The following is a 26,877-nucleotide window of genomic DNA, read 5'->3' as shown; positions in this document are numbered from 1 at the left end:
TGATAATTTTCCTTGTTCTGAATTATGCTTTGTCTGAAATAAGAATAGCTAGTCCAGCTTTTTTTTTTAATTTATTATATGTGGTATAGTTTTCTCCATCCCTTTACTTTTAATCTTTTCATGTCTTTATATTTAAAGTGGGTTTCTTATGGACAGCATAGGGTTAGGTCTTTTTTGTTTTAATTCTTTTTATCGGTCTCTACCTTCTAATTGGTATATTTAGACCATTCACCTTAGAAGTGATTGTTGGTATAGTTGGATTAATGTTGATTGTATTTGTAACTGTTTTCTAGTCATTGAACTTATTCTTTGTTTCTTTTTCAATCTGTTTTTTTTTTCTTCTCTAGTTTTAATTCAACATTTGATATTATTCCCTTTTCTCTTCTCTTCAGCATCTCAATTATAGTTTAAAAAATTTTTAGTAGTTTCTGTAGAGTTTGCATTATACATTTACAAATTATCCAAGTTCTGTTTCAAATACTGCTTCACAGTTAGTGCACGTATCTTATAACAGAGTATTCCCAATTCCTCCTGTCCTGTCCTTTATACCATTGCTGCCATTTATCTAGCTTATTTGTAAGGTATAATCACTGGATACATGGTTGTTATATTCTTATTTTGAGAAAGTAGTTATCTTTTTGATCAAATGAAAATAATAAAAAATAAAAAGATTTATTTTATCTTCATTTATTCCTTCTCTTAACTCTCTTCCTTTCTGTATGTAAATCAAAGGTTCTGACCTGTATCATTTCCCTTTTCCCAGAAGAACTTATTTTAACACTTCTTGCAAAGGAGATGTTTCAGTGACAAATTTCCATTGGTTTTTGTTTGTCAGAAAAAGTCTTTATTTTTTATTACTTTGAAGGATTTTTTTCCACTGGCTATAGATACCTACATTGGTGGTAGTGTTTTCTTTTCTTTCTTTTCTTTCCATGCTTTAAAAATTTAAATCTAGTCTTTTCTTGCTTGCATGGTTCGTGAAGAGAATCTTTATATAATTGTTACCTTTATTACTGTATAATAAGTTCTTTTTTTCCTCTAGCTTTTTTCAAGAATTCTCTTTTTCTTTGGTTTTCTGCAGTTTGAGTATGATATGCCTACGTGTAGATTTTTTTAAATTCTATTTATCCTGCTTGGTGTTCTCAGAGCTTCCCAGATCTGTGGTTTAGTATCTCTCATTAATTTGGGGGAAATGCAGTCATTATTACTTTAAATATTCTGCTTTTTTCTCTATTTCTTCTCCTTTTGTTATTCTCACTATGCATATGTTATGTTGTTTGTAATTGTTCCACAATCTTTGATTATTCTGGTTTTGTTTTATTATTATTCTATTTTCATTTTGCTTTTTTAGTTAGCTTGGGGAGTTTCTGTCAACATATCTTTAATTTCATTGACTCTTTCCTTGGCCATGTCCAGTCTGCTGGTGAGCCTATCAAAGGTATTCTTCATGTCTGTTGTGATGTTTTTGATTTCTCATATTTCCTTTTGATTCTTACCTAGAGTTTCCATCTCTCTACTTACATTACCTACTATTCTTGTATGTTGTTCACTTTTTCCATTAGAGGCCTTGCATATGAATCATAGCTATTCTAAAATCCCAATATGATAATTCCAAATTATCTCCCACATCTGAATGTAGTTATTTACTTGCTTTGTTTCATCAAACTGTGTTTTTTCTGCCTTTTAGCATATCGTATAATTGTTGAAGGCTGTGCATAGTCTATTGGATAATAGGAACTGAGTTAAATGGGCTTTTAGCATGAGAGTTTATGTTTATCTGGATAAAAGTGATGTTTACTGTTTGCTCTTACTGTGAGTGCCTGAGGTTTCAATTTCCTTGAGTGTTCTTATTGTCTTTGGTTTTCCCTAGAAACACCTTCATAAATAGTCTAAGCCTTGCAGTTCTTTCAGTAGTAATCTTCTGGTATTATATTAGTACCTTGTTGATGTGGTGGGAAACTGTATAGGAAGGAGAAGTGTTCTATAATCCTATGATTAGGTCTCCATGTTTTAGTGGTTCTGTGCCCCTGGGATACTACCTTCATAAATACTTCTTAGTCTTTATCCCACTGTGAGATAGGAAGGCTAGGGGAGGAGAGAGCTGTGGTTGGGATTTTCCCTTCACCCAAATTAGTTGGTTAGTAATTAGTAATTAGTATGGAGAACAGAAACTTCTGGAGGTGTGTTTCAAAATGGTTGCTTTTCCTTAGGTGCTTTCAGAAGGGTTTATTTTCCCCTCATGCCAGAAGCATGAGGAAATTTTTCTTGGATCTTTATAATGAGAACCTGGCAGGGCTCCAGAAGGTAAAACTTATGAAAGTGTCAGGGCTCCCCTAAGACTAGGCCCCCTTTTTTTTTGGCTCTCAAGCTTGTCACACATAGCTCCCAATATTGCATCAATTACAGTTTAAATTTTCCTACCCATTCTTGGATCCAGGAGTTTCTGCTCCTGGTGAGCTGTTGTTGCCAAAAGATTGGCCCCTGTCCCTGATGAGCCAAGTTGAAACTCTTAGACAGGGTCTTGGAACATTGAAGAAAAGAGACAGCTTTATTGCTTTGCCAGGCAAAGGAGACTCACAGCAGGCTAGTGCCTTCAAAACTGTGAAACCCACCTTGGGGATGGGGCAGGGTGATTATATAGCCATAGCTCAAACAATAAAACATCGATAACAATCAACAGAATCATTTTCTTATCTTAAGACTTAGAATGGGGTCATGATGCCTCCAGGCGACCAATTCTATAGAGGCTAGCAGTTACCACTGTTTAGATCTCTTTTTCTCGTAACAGCCCAAGGCGTGGTCTTCTTGGTAATTCAGGCTATTTTGTAAGGTTACAGTTCTTTGACCTTCTCCTTGGAGAACAACTCAGAAACCAAGTATGATTCTTACTTTCAATTACTGGAATAAAGCAGAATTAGTAAAATCAATAGCTTTATTTTAACAATGGGCCTGGAGCTGTGAGTAGCAACTGGTCAGTCAGGTTAGTTGACTGTTTTTAGGACAACCATAAAATAAGCAATCTGTTAGCCTTAAGTGCAGCCATTTTATTAATTCTCCTTCACTGTGATTCCATGTATTTGCGTAGCTCTTCAGTTTTGGGGGCACTGGTTTTCCCTGTAACTTTAATTCTCTGATGGATCTAAGAAGAATTACTGATTTTCAGTTTAGCTTTTTTCTTATTGTAGGGTGGGGGTGATGACATTTATATGGCAGAGCAAGAAAATTCTTGTCGAATTTTGAATAGTAGAGATGGTACCATATATCTATGTGTTGTTTCTTACTTTATTGGGAATCTCTGTAACATTCCACATTTAATTATGCTTACTATAGATTATGCAAAATAGAAATTCCCTTCTAATGTAAGTTTGCTAAAAGTTATTACCATGAACTGGTGTTGAATTTTATCAAAGGCCTTTTCTTTACCCTTACATGTAATTACATTGTGATATTGTGATTTATAATAAGAAATACATATTTGGCCTTTGTCCCCATTTCTGGCACAGAGCTGCTAAAACTCCTGGGATTTCCTAAGTGATAAAAGCAAGAAAGGTGGAAGGAGTCCTTTGATATTCATATTAATCCCCTTTCAACCACACCTGAATTTATGTTAATGCGTTGACTTTCAGAAAGCCCCTAAGGTTGGAGCCTGGCTGCCCAGAGAACCAAACTTTCAGTTAGAGGGTAAAAACTTTCAGTTCCACCCTGACCTTGAGAGAGGGAAGAGAGGCTGGAGACTGACTTAATTACCAGTGGCTAATGATTTAATCAATTATGCCTATGTAATGAAGCCTCCATAAAAATCCTAACCAAAATGGTTTGGGGAACTTCCAGTTTGCCAAACACATGTAGGTGCTTGGAGGGTGATGCAGCCAGAGAGGGCATGGAAGCTCCACACCTCACTCTATGCCTCTCCTCCATTTGGCTGTTAGGGAGTCAGATCCTTCTATAATAAACCAGTAATCTACTGAGTAAACTGTTGCCCTGAGTTCTTTGAGCCATTTTAGAAAATTATCAAATCCAAGGAGTGGGTCATGGGAACCTCCAATTTGTAGCCAGTCAGAATTATAGGCGACATGGACTTGCAGTTAAGTGTAGGAGTCTTGTGGGACTGAGCCCTTAACTTCTGGGATCTGACGCTAACTCCAGGTAGATATTGTCAGGATTGAATTGAATAAAAGTGTATAGAAAAATATTCTTTACCTTTACGAAAGCATTTTCTCCCTTTTTCTGTTAATGTGGTGATTTCTAGTTGTCAATGTTTTCTATATGATATCTTTGTGTTCCTTAGACATAGCCTATTTCTTCATTTAGTCACAAAGCTATATGTGAGTGATCTTTGTTCCAGTATTCTTTTATTGGGGCATTCTATCTGGACTTTGTATCAAGGGCAGCTACTCTATTAAAATGATTGATCCATCATCTTTTTGTATGGTTTGGAAGAATTCAAGTAAGATGGTGATTAGTTTTTCCCTGACCATTCGGTGTAAAGGGCCTCCAAACCGGTCTTGCCCTGGAACATTTGGATGATGCCGTGGGTTTAGACTACATTTTCAGCTTAGGGACTTAATTTGCTAAAAATTGTTCCATTTTATTTGGATTTTCAAATTTAAAGGCAATCATATACAATATTATAGAGAATAAAAAATGAACCCTATATACGTGAAACTCAGCATCAATAATCCTCCATAGTTATGGGAAACAGCTTGTTCAGATTTATTTATTTATCAATTTGCTTATTGGCAAGCCCACTCCAGAGACAAAGCTCTGTACTTTCATTAGTAGATACATAATGTGTATTTTCTGCTTCATGGTGGTGTTGACAATTGTTGAGAATTTTCACTGTTATCCATTAATCCATTAGGGGCTGTAGAATGGTAATTCTCTAATTCTGTCTAATTCTATCATTCCATTGATTTTATGTATATGTGTAAAATTTAAAACATTAGATATATAATTAAAAATATAATTCGTATATATATTCACATAACATCTTAAAGTGAATATTCAGTGGCATTAGTACATTCACAGTGTTGAGCAACCATTACCTCTATCTAGTTCCAAACCTACTCCTCATTGCAAAAAGTAACTGTTATCCAAAAAGTGGGTTCATCTCTTGATGAGTGTGGAGCCAAATGACACAACCAAGTCAAAGAGCAGGAGAAGGAAGGATTTATTACTTGCAGAAAGTAAGGAGAACACCAGGGATCTTTCCCAAAACAGTGTCTGCCTGAACAGCAAAATTGGGGTAGTTTTAAACTAAAGGTACATGCATATTCATGAAGGGGCTTGGGTGATGAACAGAGTCCAAGCTATAGTTGACTAAAGTCACAAGGGTCAGAAAAGGTCAACACCACATCCCTTAGGTTCCATTTGATCTGGTGGTTGAGAATTTCAGGCTAATCTTTACCAATGAAACAGAACTAGGACTCTTTATAACTGATATTTTATCCTTGCTGTTGTTACTTCTCTTGCCTGATGACATGCATTTCTGCATTCTTTTGTTCCCTTAAGATCGTTATTACTGAGACCTGTTTTAAGGACAAGCATTGTGGCCAGGCTTAGATCACAAAATGGCTTAGGCCAAAATGGCTTCTCTTATGCAGAAAAAGTCATGCCTGGTCCTCTTTCTCTGGGCATCCTTTTCCGCATCTGCATACATAACCTCTTAACCTTCAAAGAGTTACTTCTCATTCACTCCTCCCTGTAGCTGCTGGGAACCATCAATCTGCTTTCTGTCTCTATTAATTTGTTTATACTGGATAATTCATATAAATAACATCATGTAATATGTGACCTTTTGTTTCTGGATCCTTTCATTAATCATTTATAATAATGTTTCCAAGGTTCATCCATGGTCTATCAGGTATCAGTACTTCATTCCTTTTTATGATTGAATAATATTCCATTGTAAGGATATACCACATTTGGTTATCCATTCATCCATTGAGGGAAATTTTGGGTTATTTGCATTTTTTGGCTTTTATGAATAATGCTTCTGTGAATATTTGTGCACAAATATTTGTTTGAATGCAATTTTTAAATTATTTTGGTTATATACCTAAGACTGGAATTGCTGGGTCACATGGTAATTCTTTGTTTAAATTTGAGGAAATACCGAACTGTTTTCCAAAGAGGTTGAACCATTTTATATTCTTACCAGCAATGTATGAGTGATGCAATTTCTTCATATCCTTGCAAACACTTGTTATTTTCCATTTTTGTAACCAACCTAGTGAAATGGTATCCTATTGTGTTTTTATATGCATTTCCCTAATGATTAATGATATTAAGCGTCTTTTCATGTACTTTTTGGCCACTGGTATATGTTCTTTGCAGGAATGTCTACTCACATCCTTTGCTTATTTTTAAAAATTGATTTCTTGGTCTTTTTATTATTTTATTATTTGGCTTCTAACCTCCCACAAAGATTGAGAGACAAAGGCCCTACCCTTCCTAATGGTTACTTTCATTGAAAAGGCTTTTAGGTCCTTGAGAAAGACTCCTGAGTTGTAGGAGATATTTTATATCATATACATCTCAAAGGGACAGAGGAAGGATTTACAATTGTAAGGGTTTTTGTTGTTGTTGTTGTTGTTGTTTGTTTTTTAAGTAAACACTCTAAGCAAAGGAAGATCAAGAGTTTATGTCAAATGTTGGCTGAAACAAATTCTTTTCGTAGCCTTGAAATTTTCTAAACAGGAACTCACAGGGAGCTGGTTTGTCCTAGAATGTGACATTAGGCTGCTAGAAGGCATGCTAGAGTTTAGTCAAAATTCTTAATGCAGGGGTTGGACAGAATTGTTCATGCCAAGAGTCTTCACAGTTCTCAGTCCCTAACTTCAACTTGCAACTCCATGCCACATAGCTCTTTCCATAGGCAGTTCAAACCTTGGCAGGAACATATCTGCTAGCAAAATAACATCTTATACAATGTTTGTAATCAAAGGAGTGACAACACACCTCTAACAGATACTGTAATGTTATCATCAGAGTGACACCCATCACCTTGACATCATCTACTGATTAGAAGTAAGCCACAGCAAAAGACCTGAATAGTCATTTCTCCAAAGGAGATGTACAAAAGGCCAATGGGTATATGAAAAGATGCCCAACAACACTAGTCATTAGGGAAATACACGTAAAAACTATAATGAGGTATCACCTCATGCCTGTTAGAATGGCCATCATCAAAAAGACAAGAGATTACAAATGCTAGGGAGGATATGGAGAAAAGGAAACTCTTTTGCACTGTTGGTGGGATTATAAACTGGTATAACCACTATCAAAAACAGTATGGAGGACATTCAGAAAGTTAAAAATAGAGCTACCATATGATCCAGCAATCCAAATTCTGGGAATATATCCAAAGGAAATGAAAATACTAACTCAAAAAGATATCCACACCACTGTGTTACTAGCAGCATTATTGATAATAGCCAAGACATGGAAACAGCATAAGTGTCCTATGATGGACAAATGGATAAAGAAGTTGTTGTGTGTACACACACACACACACTGGAATTTATTCAGCCATAAAAAGTAAGAAAATCCTGCCATTTGCAACAGCATGGATGGGCCTTGAGGGCATTATGCTAAGTGAAATAAGTCAGACAGAGAAAGACAAATACTGTATAATCTTGCTTATATGTGGGATCTAAAAAAAACCAAAACTCATAGGAAAAGGAATCAGATTTGTGGTAACCAGAGGAAGTGGGTCAGGGGAGGAAAAATAAGAAAAAGGTAATTAAAACAATAAACTAGGGATGTAATGTACAGCATGATGATTATAGTTAACACTGCTGTATGATATTGTAAGGGAGCAAATATGCTACCCAAAATATGTCTCTTTGGCATGAGGACTAATTTAGGCTGATTGTTTTTAAGAAACCAAAGACTTGGGAAGTCCTTCTTTTTACCTCCCTTTTAGCTGCCTAAGAAATTCAGATAAAGGGCCTGTTACCTGAATAGAATATCTACAGAGAACGTGGGTGAGGTGTGGTGGGGGAGATGCAACAGGGTCTAGAGAGCAGAGTCCACTCTGTGTCCCATTGGATGAATTGCCTTCCTCCCTTTGAGGTCCCAAACCACTACCGTCAACATCCTGTTTTGTCTTTAGCTGAAGGTGGTATTTAAGGTGAGGGCTTCAGCCATTTTAATGAGTTGCTCAGTCCTCCTGGGTCTCTCCCATGTATATATGTTATTAAACTTTTGTTTGATTTTCCCCTGTTAATCTGTCTCATGTCAATTTAATTCTTAGACCAGACAGAAGAACCTAGAAGGATAGAGGAAAATTTCTTTCTCTCTGACAATATGTATGTCCTGATAGTTTTCATTGAAAGGCAAAAAAAATTTTTTTTTTCTTTTTTGTATCTGTATAAGATGATGGATGCTAACTAAACTTACAGTAGTAATCATTTCACAATATATGTAAGTCAAATTATTGTGCTGTGCACCTTAAACTTGTACACTGATGTATGTCAATTATATATCAATAAGACTGCAGGAAAAAACCCAAAGTAAGCCTTAGGCCCTATCCACACTTGAGGATAGGAGTAACCAGGGCATGACCATAAGGAGATGGGGCTCAGTGTGATTCTGTTTGCCATACTCTATACGCTAGGCCTCATTATTTCATGTCCCTACTTATGCGCAGTTTATTTACCCCCTCCCAGTATCCCAAAATGCCTGATCCCATTAAAACAGTAATTCACTATTCAAATCTATCTAAATCAGGTCCAACTGCAGATGATGAGACTCTTGGCATATAGTTTGTTAAGTGTATTAACTCACCAACTCAGCACAGTGCCTCTCTATTTGTGAACCTGTGAAACAAAAAAATGATCTGTTTTAACACATCCAATGTACAGTTGTTGGACAGGATTGGGGTAACAGCTATCAAAATTGTAAAACCAGGCATAATGTGAGGTACAAAAGAGTCACGGGCCAGTAACATGTCTGAAATTCCACTGGTCAAAGGTTGTTAGTTCCTTGATTGAGTTTCAAAGCTTGAAAATAATACTTGTGGCTGTCAGCTTCATCCTGTGGGTTCCTGGTTCCCACCTCAATGGCTGTGTCATTTTAAAGGTAACAGGTGTTAAATGTAAAACCATTTCTTTTCAAATAGTGATCAAATGTACTGGGACAAGTACTTATGACACCCGCCTTGCTTTCTCCAATGGAAACTTTCTGTTTAGTTTATTCAGGATTCCTGAGTAACTGTTAAGAGCCATTTTTACATTCCAGGCTATATATAGTCTGTCAAGCATGCAACTCATCATCTAAGGTCTGTCACCTGTTCACCCCTCCCACAGCCTTTCCAACCACCATATAGCTACACTTAAACTTCATTACCATTGAAGAAGTATAGTTTACCAAGTCCTAAGCAGACTTGTCTCAGGGCATTTACATGTAACTGCTCTCACCTAGAAACCTACGTCGTCACTCCTTTTTGTTAATTGTCCATCTGGGCTACCATGATATCCTACCAGCTTAAAATTGCTCCTATCACAAAAATTCTGACATCCTCAGCAATAACTTGGTGTTTTCCAAAGAGGAGGTGCTCCATTAATGTCAAGGGAAATAAATGAACCAGTGAACATGGTATCAATTAATTGAGACTTAATTTATCCTGCATTCCTGGATAAGTTAAGCAAACCCAAGAATGTATCTTTCAGTTTTACAGAATGACAGACTGAAGGTATTGGGAAATTCATGAATTGGCCATATTTCAGTTTATTTTTCTCTATTTTTTGAGCCCAATAATTTTACTGCTGAGTTACTTGATATTTCCAAAGAAATGCCTATGGAAATGCCACATTATCCTGTTCCCAATCATAAAATGAGATGAAAAATTTCTCAGTTTGATTTACAAAATAATATAGCTCCTATCTTAAACCTGATACACAGCAATCAATGTTTAAACAAAGTAATGTTTCAGCAAAATGTGGTGCGAAAAGATGGTCATGTCCCAGGTCTTGAGTGAGTCCCTGGGATGCACCCTGCTGAGTCAGGGTCCTTGGCTTCATGCAGGAAAGAATTGAAGAGGGAGCCATAGTAAAGTGAAAGTAGATTTATTCAGGGAGATACACATTCCATAGAATGCAGTCTGTTTCAGAAGGGAGAATGGCCCTGGGTTGTTGGAATGGTTAGTTTTTATGGACTGCGAAATTTCATGTGCTAACAAGTGGGAGGATTATTCCAACTGTTTTGGGGAAGGGCAGGGATTTCTAGGTATTGGGCCACCACTACTTTTTGAGGTTTTATGGTCAGCCTTGGAATTGTGCATGGTGCCTGTGGGTGTGTCATTGAGCATGCTAATTTATTACAGTGAGTGTGTCATGAGGCTCAAGGTCTACTGGAAGTTGAATCTTCTGCCATCTTTGGCCTAGCTTGTTTTAACCAGTATTTGTCCTATCCTCAATGGCTGTGTCATTTTTTTGGTTGGACCCTGCCCCTTTCCCTCCTGTCTCAGTAATGATTCATAAACTCCTATTTTGAAGCTATTTAAATCTCCTGTTAAAAATAAAAACACTTAAAATTTAACAAAACATAAAAAAGAAGGAAGAAAGGAAGGGAAGAAGGCAGGGAGAAATCAAGAAAGAAAGAGGAAGAGAGGAAAAAAAGAAAAGAGGAAGGAAGCCTGGGAAGGAGGGAGGAAAACAGGAGGGAGGGAGCCGACCCGAAAATTAAATCTTATATACTGTGAAATTCCATTTACATAACATTCTCAAAATGACAAAATTACAGTGATGGAAACTAGATCGGTGATTGTCAGAGGTTAAGATTGGGGAAATGAGGGACTTTATATGCAGTGATGGCAGAGTTCAGTCTTCAGACTGTGAAAGTTGTTACACAAATCTGTACATGAGAAAAAACTTCATAGAACTATAACCACTGCCCTCCTGATAGGTGCATTTTAAAATTTTACTATCTGAATTATGTTGCAGTTCAGTTAGTAACCTTGTACCAATGTCATTTTCTGAGTTTGGATGAACCTACTGTTCTACCTAAACTGACATCTTCAGGTAAAGATGGGTGAAGGGTACATGGGAACTCTGTATTCTTTTTGTGATTTCTTTATGAGTGTAAGATTATTTCAAAATAAAGGATTTGAGATAAACAGGGAGGCTGTAACCCAATTGCTGCAATTGCTAATGTCCACCAGTGTCCATTTCTTCTCTCCTTATAGGACAGAATTTCTGAAGTCCATTGCAGTTGACTGGGCCACCTGATTAGAATATGCTAGAAGTAGTGATTTAAAATAAAATGCAGAACTATACAAAGGCAGTGGATATGATGAAATTGCGTATGTAAACATAAAGAGAGGCAAGGAATAATCTTGGTTACAAGAAATGGAAAAGTTAAAAAAGGCTAGAGAGTATATCTGCTAAAGGGAGACTATACTAACTTTTCAACAACAGAAAACAATACAGGGAAATAACACATATTGCTTGTACTTTTTATGGTTTAGCCATCTTACTCTGTTGCCATTTGCCAGCAATGGATGCAACATTCTTAGTAACACAGACATCTTTTCATTCAATAGTAACATCTCAAACAGTGAAAGGTGTATTATATTTTACTATAGGTCATGTGAAGACTGTGGGAATGGCTGGTACATAATAATTAAAAATTTTTTTCAAATCCATAAAGTCAGAATCATTACAGTAACAAAGATGGAGTTTTATGTCTGTTGCTGAACGCAAGTTCATGTGCCCAATGCACAGTGAGACCAAACAAATGGAGTTTGTCAGAGTTTGGAGCAGAGAAAGGTTTATTGCAGACCAAGCAAGGAGAATGGGTGGCTCATGTTCAAAAACCCCGAACTCTCCGATGGCTTTCAGGGAGAAGTTTTTATAGGCAAAATTTAGGGTGAGGGCTGCAGGTTGTGTGACTTTCTTCTGATTGGTTGGTGGTGAGGTAACAGGGCAGTGTTCCAGGAATCTTGTGTTCAGCCTGAAGTTATCATCCTCTACCTGGGTGGGGCCTTAGTACCTGCAGAAGAACTCAAAGATATATTGTTATATATGTAATGTATATTCCTTGAGGAGGAAACAGGACCTTGCCCCATCCTACACTATTGTTTCTTGACTGTTCCTTCTTTGTTTCTTCCTTCATTTTCCTGATTAGCAACTGTTTGAGTCTGCCCTTTGGAACTCAGGGAAGGTCTAGGAGGCTGAATTAAGCCTATTTCCCACAAACACGAAATGGAGGACATGGAAAGGATTTGTACCCTGAACAGCCCCCAGGGTCCTGTGTGGTTTTATGTCTACTTTCCCCACAGCCTTGTAACCAGATGCAAATTCCACATCTGTGCAGTAAGAGGAATGAGGAATCTAGTCTAGATCCCTTCAGATTTGGAAAAACATTAGAAACTGTAGGGCAGAAAAGATTCTCTCTTGTTAGAAGAGACATCAAGAAGAGCTCTCCCAAAACTGGGGGAAAATGAAGCCAACGCAAGAAGTAAAGCAGAAGAGGTATTAGGAGATTAGGAGAGTCTCTTCAAAAGCTCAGCAGAGCGGGAGAAACATAACACAGGAAGAGAGATTGGCTGGAAATGTACACAGTCTATGCATTTTTCAAGAATACAGGATTCAAAGGGCTTGGGGGAAATGTAATTTTAGATGATGTGAAGATCCCCATGCCTTGAGGTTCAAATCAGAGTGAAATGCAGAAGAGTTAGGGAATTTGCTTGTTGAGAGATGTTTAGGGACACAGAAGCTGAATATCTAATGTCTGTCTGAGAAATTTAAAAAACAAAATGTTAAACAGAAATAATTTTGTTATTGGAGAGTAGATTCTTATCTTGTCGCAGGAAGAATTCAGAAAGGAGACATGGAGGTCAAGAAAAGAGTGGAAATTTGTTAAGCTATAGATATATGCTGTCAGGCGGAGAGTGGCGGGCAGGCTCAAGGGAGTAGCTGCCCCGAATTTCTTTGGCAAACTGGTTACATAGGGTGTAAAAGTGAATGGGCAGAAAATTCACTGGAGAAAGAGGGGTTTGGGGCGGTATTTCCTGAATTTTATCCCAGCTCCACCTTCCCAAGGGGAGGAGGGATTTTTTTATCCTTAGTCTTGATGGGGAATTCGGATAAGGGCATAATGAGCAAAAGGATACCTTCTGATGCTGGAGATTCCTGTCTTTTCCCACCTTTCTTTGTCTGCCTCCAGGACACTTGTGTCAAATGAAATAAATACACAGCCTAAAAGTTGAGAGTTATGTTGTATTTGGCGGGAGGACTTGAGCAAGGATGGCAGCCTCTCAGATCTCTCTGAGGGACTGCTCCGAAGAGATAGGGGAGGAGCTAGGATATATAGGAGTTTTACAACAAAGACCAGGTAGTTGGAACAGTAAAAGATGACTTGTTAACTAAAGAAAACCAGACATCTCAGGTTAAAGAATTTAGCACTTTTCTATGTATTGGAGGAAGCAAACATTTGGGCTTACTGAATTCATTCCTTTGACAAGCACCAAGCTATCTAGGGCCAGTATTTTTGAAGTATTTTTCATTCACACTTGTCAACCCAGAACGTATGGTTTCTTATCAGTCCAGAGGTTCCTGCTTTTCTCGGTCTGCCCAAGGTCCCCTGTTGTTCACAAGATGTAGTTTCCTGCCATTTGGTCTATGTCCCCCTTCTCTGCTCATATCTAGCTCTCTGCCTGCTCTAACAGTGTTTTATACAGCCAGAAGTATAGGAAACTGTCCATGTTCAGCAATGAATATGCAATACAGGAGTTTCTGAAAATGAAAAAATGACAGTACGTGATAAAGCAAAATAAAGATAACTGCCTTCTGAACCAGTAGTACTGTTTAGTTGTATAAAAAGTATGTAACAGCCAGCAAATCATTCAGACCTTTCAGCAGAGCATATTAAAGAAACAAGATGATAAAGTGCCAAAATAAGGAAAGTTTTTACTTGTAAGTGTGAATGAAAAATATTGCAAACCATATCAGTAAACAGAGAATACTGAAATCATCAAGTCATCAGCCACTGCCGCCACCCCCCCACCCATGAAGACAAGCCTGCAGCCCAGCCTCTGCAGCCACTCACAGTGGTGCCCTCTGAGGGGACTCAGAATAAGAAAGGACAGGATACTGTGAGGATAAAATTTCAAAGTCACAAAGAAATATGGGATTATATCAATAAGAGTGAAATCTTTAATGAGTTTGTTAACAGTACAGTTTGTCATTGAAATCTTTATGAAGAGGAATTCTGAGTGCAGAAAATATGTGAGATATAGCTATTATCAGGGAGGAAGGAATATCTCTCTGCCCTTCTAGGTTCTTCTGGCTGGTCTAAGAATTAAATTGATATGAGACAGATTAATAGGATAAAATTAAACAAAATTTAATAACATGTAGACATAGGAGAGACCCAGGAGAACTGAGTCACTCACCAAAATGGCCAAAACCCTCACCTTGAATATCATCTTCAGCTAAAGACAAAAGAGGATGTTGGGGCTAGTGGTTTGGGACTTCAAAGGAAGGAAGGCAATTCACAGGGAGATGGAAAAGCAAATGTTTGGTAAACAAATGCTTACTGGGCCAGGCAGAGACAATGGGACACAGACTGGACTCTGATCTCTAGGCCCTGCCAAGTTTCTCCCACCACACCTAACCTCTGTTCTATGCAGATATCTATGGTGATAGCTCTATTCAGGGAACTATGTCTAAATTCTTTTAGGCAACTTAAGGGGATGGTCAGAGTTTCTTCCTGAGTTTTTTGGGCCTTGTGTCTTTTCAGCTCGAAATAATCTGCATGCCAAAAAGACATTTTGGGGTGGCAAGTTTTGCTCCCTGATGCTAACTAGGAAAGTAACAACATTCACAGTAGAGAAGAAAAATTAAGAAAGTCATGAATTCCATTTCTGCTTAGGTGATACTCACATTGTAACAGATACTCATATGTTAACTTAAGAAACACTGTGTTCAGTAACAGCCCATGAAGGAAAATGCTGATTTACTTTTCATTGTTCTTTGGGAAATCAAGGAGTGTTTAAATAAAAGTACATTTTTAGTCACTACTTAGAATTAATGGCAGCAATGAAAAAATGACATATTTTTAAGTAACACAATTTCTTCATAATGAGCTTTGTTGATAAATATATGGGCATAGCATTTACAACACTGAAAGTGATCACTGTTATTTATTGCTGCCAATATTACCTTCATAGAGTCCTTCATGTAAATAACAAATATAGTCATGTCAGGGGGAATATATTTTAGATATAAATGTAATTTCTGCTTTTAAAATATGATTAATACTTTTTAATACTTTTTCTGGAGGGAGGTTCTTAAGTTGGTTGAGTACACATACCCAACTACTAGTAATTTATTTCCCTATTTAGAAAAGCAGTAAGTAAATCAGAAGCTGAAAAGAATCAGGCAAGAAGTTAATTAATACTGGGTAGGGGGAAAAAGCCTCTAGAGGTTGTATGTTTATTTTTGGTGTCTAAATCACATTTTGAATATTTACATTGTCTTATCATTTAAATGTAATTCATATGTGTTTCAGCAGTGTTGGAAACTGTCAAACATAAGTAAAAATTTAAAATCCTGTAATTTTCTACCATCAGGAGAGGAACCTTGTTTGTGTTTTGCTTTACAGGTTTATACTCTGCTACTTATATTTGAATATGTCTGTATGAACATATATATGTATGTATACATATACACACATATACATATGTGTGTTCACATATGTAACATATATACATGTATGTTAGTTGTGTGGATGTGGATGTGTGTCCCACAACCTTTTGATCTTAGTTTTAATTTGAATGAGTTTGAAATGTTGGTTTTTATTTTGGGAAATTTGCATGTTGCAGTAATTTGGCTTTTAAATTTGTATTATACTACCACTTCAAGCAAAGATGAAATAACAGGATTTAATGACTTATGTGAAACATCTAACCAAAAAAAAACCCAACAAAATGACAAAATACTTATGAGAACCATTTTCAATATATTGGATATCCAATAGAAAAAGACAGTGATTCCTGAGGGACTGAAAACTAACGAGGTGAAACTAGAATTGCCTCAGCTTGCTGCCTGGAGCCCACAGCCTGGGGACAGTAGCTTAGATGACACTGGCTGTCTTCCAGAGTGGCGATGAGGCTGAGGGTCAGAGGAGGACACAGCTCCTCTGAGAGTTCATAGAACAAAGGACTGGAGGGTGAGAACTACACAGAGAATTCTGGGACCCTCACAAGACAGAATATTTTTTCTTCTCTTTAGTCAGAGTAGAAAATCATATATCATGCCCAGGGCATCGGAGAGAGAGTACTCAGAAAGGTTTGTCTCTATAGTGATGCAAGATTAACTCTAGATTTTTGCTCTCTGGTCACACGTAAAAGAGCTTAAAAGCAGGAATCAAAAAGATCATAGTGTTTCAAAGTAACTTAATTGAGTCCCAGAACAAAGCTCAAAAAGATAAATGGATTGAAAAAAAAATGTTCAATTCATCTGTGCTGCATAAGTGTGAAGAATGCAAAATTCATAGTATTTGGTGTATAATTAAAAATCATCAGGCATGTAAAGAAGAAAATATGCCCAACAGTGTGCACAGAAATTAATTGATCAAAACTAATTTGGAAATGAAACATGATAAAATAATTAGATAAGGATTCAAAAGATTTATTATTACTATATGCTATTTGTTCAAAAAACAAGAGGAAAGATGAAACATGTTAAATAGAGGTATGGAAGATGTAAAAAAAGACCCAAAATGAACTTCAAGAGGACCCAGCTACAATGTCTGAGTTTTTTTTTTTACATTTTTTATTGAGTTATAGTCATTTTATAATGTTGTGTCAAATTCCAGTGTAGAGCACAATTTTTCAGTTATACATGAACATACGTATATTCATTATCACTTTTTTTTTTGCTGTGAGCTACCGCAAGATCTTGTATATATTTCCCTGTTACAATGTCTGAGATTAAAAAATAGACACTGGTTTGGACTGATGGTAGATTAAATATAGCAGAAAAAAATACCAGTGAACTCATGTATGTTGAATAATCACAGTATATTTTATGGTACATTTTATTTAAGAAACAACCTAGAATCAGCTTTAGTATAACACCAATCCAAGATGAGGGTGCTGAGTTTACTAACAATACTGTAAGGGCCAATTATAATTTCTCTGTATTGTTAGAATTTTTTTAATACAGGAATATATCCATCATTATCTTGGTAATTAAAATATTTAGATAGCCTAACAATAGAAGTAGCAACTGTGTATAAGTTAAAGTAACTGCCTGTTGATAAGAGAAACAGAACCTGAACTCTGAACAGCTTAACACAATAAAAGCTTATTTCTCAATGTGGATTTGCAGGTATTCTCTGCTGTCAGGGAACTCAGGGAACCAGGCTTCTGTCACACTGTGGTTCCGTCATCCAGCCTGGGATCATGTTAACAGCAGAATCAAAGGAGATGGCATCTCTGGAATGCCTTGATCTGTAAGTGACACGATTTCTGCTCATAGTTCAGTGTCTATGGTAGTCACACGAGCTTTCCTAAGTACAGGTGGATTGGGAAAGTGGTCTCCCCATGAGCCCAGGAAGGAGGGCAACACAAGAGATGAGCGAGCACTTGCATTCCCTCCAACCCACTGTTACACAGTAGGTGCTCAACAAAGACCAATTAGAGCTTGTTTTCATCAGCCCTCTTCCATTTCTTGGTGGAGTTTCTAAGGAGGCCACACCGGCCTTGCAAATCTCCAACTTTTCTTTTGAATCCTGCTACATGGGAGGTGCTTTCAAATACTGGATCACATTTAATTTTCAAAAGGATGCTATAAAGTCTCAGCAGAGAGGGCCCCCCTCCTTCACTCAATAGCACCCTTCTGAACTCACCTTTGCAATAAATTCTAGAGTCTCAATAGGATGAGAATGTTCTCCTTCTACTGAAGCACGTCACAACCCTGCTTCTGAGTCCCAGCCACTCTCAGCATGACCGAACATGCAGGACACGTTTACAGGTGTCATTAGGCACAAGGCAAAACCAGGGTTTTCCTCTGGGGCGAATACTGAGATCAGAGGCAGAAGAAGGGTGGTGAATTATTTTGATCTTTGTTGTTCAAAGACAGCATGTCTGCCAAGAAACTATATTTCTTCTCGTAGAAAGACTCTGGCTTCTGAAGAATTCAGCCTCAGTAGATGTGTGCTACACAATGATTTCCATGGTCTTTCCTCACCTTCAATGTATGAGGGAGGCTTTGGTTATTGACCATCTAGGTAAGCTTACTCATCAGTGTATTTGTTCAGAGGCCGATCTCAACACATCAGTAGATTCCAGAATTGGATATGAAGGCTCAGTAGAGAAGTCCCTGGAGAAGGCCCTGTAATCTGGGAACACACTGGGGCTGATCATGTGTGCTGGGACCGGGGCAATCAGCCTTCAAGGAACCCTGGAGTGAGGGGCAGGGAGATGCTGGATAAATGAAGCCCACAGAAATCCCCAAATTGTAGCTGATTCTTGTATTAATCTTCCTTCGTCAGGACTGTTTGTAGTAGTTTGGCTACCAGGTTCTTCTTTTTATTGCTTGAAATATAGTTTGGTGTAGTGAGAAGACAAGTTAGTTAAAAGCCACTATATCTGCCTCAACCTGGGAGGAGCAGAACGGTGTGGCCTCCAGATACATTCAGACCAGGGCTCTGGTCCCAGCTCAGTCACAAGTCCTGTGAACTTAAGAAAATTGCAAGTGAGTCTGATAAGCCCTGTCTTATAGAGCTGTTGGAATATATGTGATGTTTGTAAAGCACCCGGAACAATGGTCTTTAAAGAATGGCATTTATTACTATGGTAATCATGACTTCAGACCATAATACCAACTTTTTTGGGATTTAAAAAAAATTTCATGAGATGTCAGAAAATACGCAGCAACTTTGGAAAGAACAAAACACTGCTTAGCCAGTAAAACTATGTAAAATTTTCCCATTTGAAAATATGTTATCTGAGGGTGCAGGAGTCTTCCCCAGCTGGATACAGCTCAGAGGTCCTAGAATTTGTGTCAAGGACCCACAACTTCCCTCCCACATGCCTTTTCATCCAAACTACCACTATTTTCATTCATTTCACCACCACTGAAAATGTAGCCTTCATTTAGAGTTTCCTAAAAGCCCCTTTAATGGAGTGACCTCTGGCCCTCTGACTCCAGTGCAAAGAGTGCTATTGCAGTGACCTCTTGACATCTCACACCAAGGAAGTATCATCCTTCTTTATCAGAAGCTCCCTGGATATGACAGGAATGAAACACCCAGTTTGTGCCCTGTGTTCACCCACACTGGGACAGAAGCATGGGACCCCTTTCAGTTCTGCCTCAGGTGGAGATTCTCTCTGGTTTACCCACCGTCCCACAGTAAAAGTTAAGGGTAATTTTCCATTCCAGACTTTAGTCTCTCAGCTTTGAGACCCACCATCTAATACTCAGTCACCACTCACAATTCTCTCAGCCTCAGTTAGCCCACTATCCTGCCTAACTTAAAATGACCTCCTTGAGGGAACTGCCATGTCCCCAAGCTCCCTATGGCCTTGCTTCAAAGCATTTACACTTGACTGCCCTCATCTGAAACCTCCTCTCTTCATCACCCCTTGTTTTAACTTGTCATTTGTGTAGGTCTTAGCGTACCTCACCATCTTCTTTATATAGCAGCAGCCTCTAGTCTCTAAAATTCTACAGACAGTTGCTCTGTCTTTTTCTTACCATCCCCAGGTCTGCCATGGAGCCTTCCAAAGAGCAGATGCTCAATTAATGGTTAGGGAATAAGAGTGACAGTGATCAGGATATCTACTTTATTATTATTTAATTTCTCCCACAGTCTTGAATAATCTAAGAAAATCCAGATATATATCTTTTAATTTTACAAGAGGAAGTACTAAAAGAATAAACTAAACCAAAAATTTATCACCATTTACTTTTTTTCTTTTCTCTTTTACTTGACCCTAATTATTTTATTGCAGAGTTCATTCACATTTCCATGAAAAATCCCTGTTCCATTGCTGTGTTATCTTGTTCTAGATCATAAAAAAGATGGAAGATTTCTAAATTGGTTTCATAAAATATCAAACTCTAACTGGTATCTGAAAAACAGTAATAAATATGTGATCCATGTCATTTATAAACTTTTGTTCTGAAGTCAAATAAACCTTAAATGAAAAGAAACAATATTTGAAAAATACCAAAAAAAAAAAAAAGTAGACCTACAAGTTACTCATATAGACAGAGAACACAAATAAAATATGCACTGTGTTCCTTCCAGTCCCATCTTGGTCTCCACTACTTAAAACATTAACTATATTCTTCACTGAAGAGGTGAAGAGTGTCCCTCAGACTTCACTTGATGCAGGAGTAGTTGCTAGTATTGGCCGTGGAAGGTGTGCTGGCCTTGGTGCTAAACCTGGCTGCATCTATTCCTCAGGCTCTCTCTTCCTCATCTCTGAAAGTCTTTTCAAAATGAAATGGAAGGCACTAGAGATGGTATCATTGACTTTGGCCAAAAAACACCAGATTTTCATCTTGCTGGTTTCAGCATGGGCACTCGGGCCCCACAGGAGCTCATAGCGGGGAGGATCACTGTTGGGCACCTGGCGCTACTCCAGGTACTTCTGCCGCACCAAATCTTCCGTGATGAACCTCCTGGACTTTTCATGAAGAGTCTTTCTCCCAGCATAGACCCCAATCCTATTCCATTATAAAATAAAAATCACAGGATGTAATGTACAACATGGTGACCATAGTTAATAATACTGTATTGCATATTTGAAAGTCGCTGAACATAGATCTGAAAAGTCCTCATCATAAGAAAAAAAATTTTTTGTGACTATATATAGTGATAGATGTTAACTAGGCTTACTGTGGTGATCATTTTGCTATGTGTGTGTATATATATATATACACACACACACACACAAATATCGAATCGTTATGTTGTATGCCTGAAACTAACATAATGTTGTATGTCTATTATACCATACCTCAACTTAAAAAAAAAAGAAAATTGAAGACAAAAGAGAAAAAAACTCTCAGATTTTCTCTTCTTGGTGCAGTTGCCCTTCAAGAAGATCATGCTCAGGAGCGTCATCAGGAGACTGACTTGAATACCCCGCCCCCTATTACCACTCAGACTTGCGTTGCTGGAAGATACAGCTCACTGACAAGATCATTTAAGTGACTCCTGAGGTTCACTTTTTAAATTCAAGGCCAAAGATCAGCTCCATCCACCCAAGAGTTTCTCCTGAGGATCTCAGGGAAGTGATCCTTATACCTTTTTTGACAATTTTCAGCATATCTGCTTTTGTAATGGGTCTTTCATTTTATAGATGTGCAGCAGAAACCGTACCAATATCCTCGCCTTCCTGGTGAGATGATCTATGTATTAGCGCTCATTGGAAGATGCTGCCAGGGACGTACTTGTCCTGTCCTCATCTTGCCTCTTCGTCAGATCTTGTTCACAAAACCCCTACAGAAGCAGTGGTGGTGGCTGGGGCTCTCTGAGGCTTCTAGGGAGTGCCAGCCACAGGGGACCTCTGGGGAGTACCCTGCAGAACAGGAGAGGAGGAGGAGGGGGCACTCTTCTGGTGCCACTGCTGCAGTGGCTTAAGCATCCCTGAGACTAAGGGCGTTTGTCACAGGTGCAGAGCTTACTCTTCTGTCCCCTGCCTGGGGCTTTCTGGGGCTGAGAATGTGCTGAAGCTGTGGTTGTTCCCCTCGGTTGTCAGTCAGAGTCCTCACCCTGATCCTTCCCATGACCTAAAGAGGCCTATCCTCTCATACTACAGCCGTTAATTTCCTGAGACCACCTGGGAGGATGTGAGGGTTGCCTCATGTGGGTGTGACTGCCTGTGGTCACTCATGGCTGACAGTAGGGGAGGGACTCTGTGGTGTCCTCACTTTTATGATTTCAGTGGTTTCAGTCCTCATGGGTCCTCTGCTTGTCTTGATATGACCTGGAATTCCTCCCTGTGTTAACCTGATGTTGGCTCCTGAGACCAAGTGCCTTATCTCCCTGAGATGCTCTGAAAGGAAATGAGTGGGTCTCATCATGCCAACATTCCTGGATTTGCCAAGGGGAGATATCACTGGCAGGGCTCTATGTAGCCCACTCTGTTCTGGTTGGGATCCCATTATCCTCATTTAGAGTCATCAACTTGGCTCTCATTAGGGACTAGTTTTCCACTCTACTGAATGAGGCTGCTCGCATTAGACTGAGGCCCTCACCTCTCTGAGACTACCCTAGTGGAAAGAGGGGGCCCTCAGCTGGAAAGCTGTGTCCTGGGCCTCCTAGACTGACGTCAAGGATGAGACTCTGCCTTCTCCTCTGTTTTGGGCTGAGTAGTCCTCTTGTTCCTCATCCAAGGTCCTCAGCTTGACTCCTGACCAGAACTAGGACTCCACCCTCCACTCACCTGAGGCTCTTCTCCTCAGACCGAAGCCATTACCTTCTTGGAAACTCTGAATTGGAAGTCAGGATGGACCACATCTGTCCATCCACGTCCAAGGCTCTTGGGGGTCTTCTGAGGAGAATTTTATGAGACCCCACTCTTCTGGAGTCAGTGGCCCCTCAGTCCTAGCTCAGGTTTCTCACCTTGACTTCAGGTAGCATATGGGACTCCACCCTCTACTCTCTACTAAGTCTGCCAGTCTCAGGCTCAGGCTTTCCACCTTCCTGAGACACCAGGGAGCTACTCCCTGGCTACCCTTGCCTGGGGCCTCTGTGTGGTCCCCTTTGTCATGTGGGTCCACTCATCAGCACCCAGTATCCTCACCTTAAATCCAATTAAGGCCTGTTAGGATCTCCTATTTGGGCAGAACTGGAGTTGATGCCACATAACCAAGAACTCACCTCCCTGAGAATTCCTGCCCCCCCAGGAAAAGAAGGGGTACCTCAGACAGGCAGCTCTGCCTATGGCCACACAAGGCAGAAAGCAGGGTATACTCTGTGGGGCTCCTACTGTTCTAAGGTCTTCACCTTGATAATTGTCAGAGGCTAGGACTCCTCCCTTCACTGATCTGAGGTCGCAGCCCTTAAACCAAGGCTTTTATGTCCCTGAGAACCTTGAAGAATAAATGAGGGGATGCTGATCTTTTCAGGTTATCTGATATTGCACCACATTGTCACTGAATATTATTATTTTTTTTAACATTTTTTATTGATTTATAATCATTTTACAATGTTGTGTCAAATTCCAGTGTTCAGCACAATTTTTCAGTCATTCATGGACATATACACACTCATTGTCACATTTTTTTCTCTGTGAGTTATCATAACATTTTGTGTATATTTCCCTGTGCTATACAGTATAATCTTGTTTATCTATTCTACAATTTTGAAATCCCAGGCTATCCCTTCCCACTCTCCAACCCCTGGCAACCACAAGTCTGTATTCTCTATCTATGAGTCTATTTCTGTCCTGTATTTACGCTTTGTTTTTGTTTGTTTGTTTGTTTTTGTTTTTTAGATTCCACATATGAGTGATCTCATATGGTATTTTTCTTTCTCTTTCTGGCTTACTTCACTTAGAATGACATTTTCCAGGAGCATCCATGTTGCTACAAATGGCATTATGTTGTCGGTTTTTATGGCTGAGTAGTATTCCATTGTATAAATATACCACCTCTTCTTTATCCAGTCACCTGTTGATGGACATTTAGGCTGTTTCCATGTTTTGGCTATTGTAAATAGTGCTGCTATGAACATTGGGGTGCAGGTGTCATCCTGAAGTAGATTTCCTTCTGGATACAAGCCCAGGAGTGGGATTCCTGGGTCATATGGTAAGTCTATTCCTAGTCTTTTGAGGAATCTCCACACTGTTTTCCATAGTGGCTGCACCAAACTGCATTCCCACCAGCAGTGTAGGAGGGTTCCCCTTTTTCCACAGCCTCTCCAGCATTTGTCATTTGTGGACTTTTGAATGACGGCCATTCTGACTGGTGTGAGGTGATACCTCATTGTAGTTTTGATTTGCATTTCTCTGATAATTAGTGATATTGAGCATTTTTTCATGTGCCTTTTGATCATTTGTATGTCTTCCTTGGAGAATTGCTTGTTTAGGTCTTCTGCCCATTTTTGGATTGGGTTATTTTATTTTTTTCTTATTGAGTCGTATGAGCTGCTTATATATTCTGGAGATCAAGCCTTTGTCGGTTTCATTTGCAAAAATTTTCTCCCATTCCGTAGGTTGTCTTCTTGTTTTACTTCTGGTTTCCTTTGCTGTGCAGAAGCTTGTAAGTTTCATTAGGTCCCATTTGTTTATTCTTGCTTTTATTTCTTCTAGGAGAAAATTTTTGAGATGTATGTCAGATAATGTTTTGCCTATGTTTTCCTCTAGGAGGTTTATTGTATCTTGTCTTATGTTTAAGTCTTTAATCCATTTTGAGTTGATTTTTGTATATGGTGTAAGGGAGTGTTCTAGCTTCATTGTTTTACATGCTGCTGTCCAGTTTTCCCAACACCATTTGCTGAAGAGACTGTCTTTATTCCATTGTATATTCTTGCCTCCTTTGTCAAAGACGAGTTGACCAAAAGTCTGTGGGTTCATTTCTGGGCTCTCTATTCTGTTCCATTGGTCTACATGTCTGTTTTTGTACCAATACCATGCTGTCTTGATGACTGTAGCTCTATTATTATTATTTTTTTTACTCGTACCATTTACTTATTCAACATTACTATTACTACATTCCAAAACAGTGCTTTGGAAACAGGGCCCCTTTGATCCCATGAGATACATTTTGGAGTGGTGAGAAGAAAAATGAATGAAAAGACATAACATCTGGCTTAGGCTGGGAGAATTGGAGCAGTGTGTATTCTAGACTAATCCAGACTGGGTCTACTCCTGTTGAGGTCACTTAAAACAGTCTTGTGAACTTGAGATATTTGCAAGTTACTCATCTATAAAGGGGGTCTGCTAAATCTTACCCTGCAGGAATATGGAATGTGTGTACTACATATAAAGCAGTGGCATACCGATTAAGATATAAAGGGTCTTTAAGGAATGGCAGTTATGATATGATTATTATGAACCCTGAAAATACCACCCTCCCATCAGAGTTTATTTTTAACTCAGTGGATAGCAGAGAATATACAGTGCACTAGAAGAAAAGAAGCAAACATTCTCAAATAAGCTATATAAGTCAAAATATCATTTATTTTTACAGAAAGAAAGTTTAAAAGAAATAAGGCAAACCATAAATTAAATATCTTTTACGTTAACTATTTATTCTGTTTTATGTTTCTAAGTATTTTCTGTGGTCTTCTCTCACCATTCCAGGAAAATATCTATTGCAGTGGCATATTATCTACTTCTGGATCATAAAAAAAAAACCGATGGTTGGTGAATTTCTTTTACATATAGCAAAACTGTAACTTTCAAACTCTTTAAACAACAATAAATATGAGTGCAATATCACTCATGAGTGCATATTCTAAAGCAAAATAAACTATCTATTACAAGGAAAAAACATCTGAATTAACCTAAATAAATAAATAACATATAGAAGCTACTAGTTTAGAACAGGAGACAATTAGGTCTGTACTTTGTCCCCTGGACCCGTACTACCATGCACTACTTAGACGCTTGGCTGATCTCTTAAACACAAAGTGAACAAGCTGCCCCGGCTTCCCTAGACCTGGGAGGAGCTGCAGGACTTGGCCTTGGAACATGCACGGGCCTTGGCACACGCTGCAGCACTGACAGCAGCTGTCACCCCAGCTCTCTCCTCCTCATCTTTCAGAGCCTCCTCATACAGCTTGGGGAAGGCCCTGGGGACCGCACCATTGATCTTGGCCAGAACCTCCAGCACTTTCATCTTGGTGGTTTCAGCGTGGGCCTTCGGGCCCCACAGGAACTCATAGCGGGGAGGATCGCTGTCGGGCACCTGGCGGTACTCGAGGTACTTCTGCTGCACCAGATCTTTGGTGATGAGCCTCCTGGGCTCCCCAAAGATCAAGTGCCTCTTCCCAGGGTGGACCCCCAACGCACCGAGGAACTCCCAGACCTCCTCCTCGGTGGCACGGTTGCCCTTCATGAAGATCACGCCCAGGAGCGTCATCAGCAGACCAGACTTGGGCAGCCCCCTATCACCACTCAGATTTTCGTCGCTGGGGAGGCCCAGCTTGCAGACCAGGGCATAGGAGTGACTGCTGGGGTCGACCTCCTTCAGCTCCAGGCCAAAGACCAGCTCCAAGCGCTCAGAGACTCTCCTGAGGATCTCGGGGAAGTGCTCCTTGTACTTCTTTTTGACGATCTTCAGCAGGGCTGTCTGCGTGATGGGCTCATTGGTCTTGTACTTCTCCAGCAGGAACTGCACCAACTTGCACGCCTTCCTGGTCAGAGGATCTCTGAGAGAGCTCTGAGCGGAGCATGCTGCCTGGGAGGCGCTGGCCCTCTCCTCTTGGCTCTGGGCACCTTGCTCAGACCCCGAGCACGCACCCCCCGCCTCGGGAGAGCTGGGGGCCACGGCTCCCTCAGGCTGCTGGCTAGTGCCAGCGGCAGGGGAGCTCGGGGGAGAACCCTGAGAAACAGAAGAGGGCGAGGAGGGGGTCTCCCCCTCTGCTGCGGCAGCTTCAGTGGCCCGTGCACCCTGGAGATTCTGGGTCTCCAACCGGGCCTGGTGGCGCTTTATGCGGGCACGGCACTTGCTCTTGCGCCCCCGAGGCATGATGACACAGGTCAGGGACAGCAGCAGGCAGGACTGCGGGCAGGGAAGCAGGCGAGGAGGACACCTGGAGGAGGGACAGGGAGATGCCTGAGCACCCTCAGCAGGGAGATTCCTCCCTGGCTCTCACCAAGGCCGCCTCTGCAGGGTCCTTGAGGGCACCGCTCCAGGACCCGCAGGGCTGCCTTCTCCTGGTCAGCCTGTGCCCTGAGGACGC

The 26,877-nt window shown here is 39.6% G+C and overlaps 1 protein-coding gene across 1 annotated transcript in view; it reads right to left on the bottom strand.

Moving 5' to 3' along the window:
- Positions 1–26,877, bottom strand: part of LOC105075934 (melanoma-associated antigen E1-like) — a 38,531-nt gene that overhangs the window by 9,767 nt on the left and 1,887 nt on the right. Inside the window, exon 2 of the mRNA XM_074359685.1 lies at positions 25,632–26,727. Coding sequence (XP_074215786.1) covers positions 25,632–26,727 — 1,096 coding nt within the window. The remainder of the gene's footprint in view (positions 1–25,631; positions 26,728–26,877) is intronic.

This window comes from Camelus bactrianus, chromosome X (genome assembly GCF_048773025.1).
Source record: "Camelus bactrianus isolate YW-2024 breed Bactrian camel chromosome X, ASM4877302v1, whole genome shotgun sequence".
Taxonomy (NCBI): Eukaryota; Metazoa; Chordata; class Mammalia; order Artiodactyla; family Camelidae; genus Camelus; species Camelus bactrianus.
Note: the sequence above shows the minus strand (reverse complement) of the source record. Positions and strands in the feature narration are given on the sequence as shown.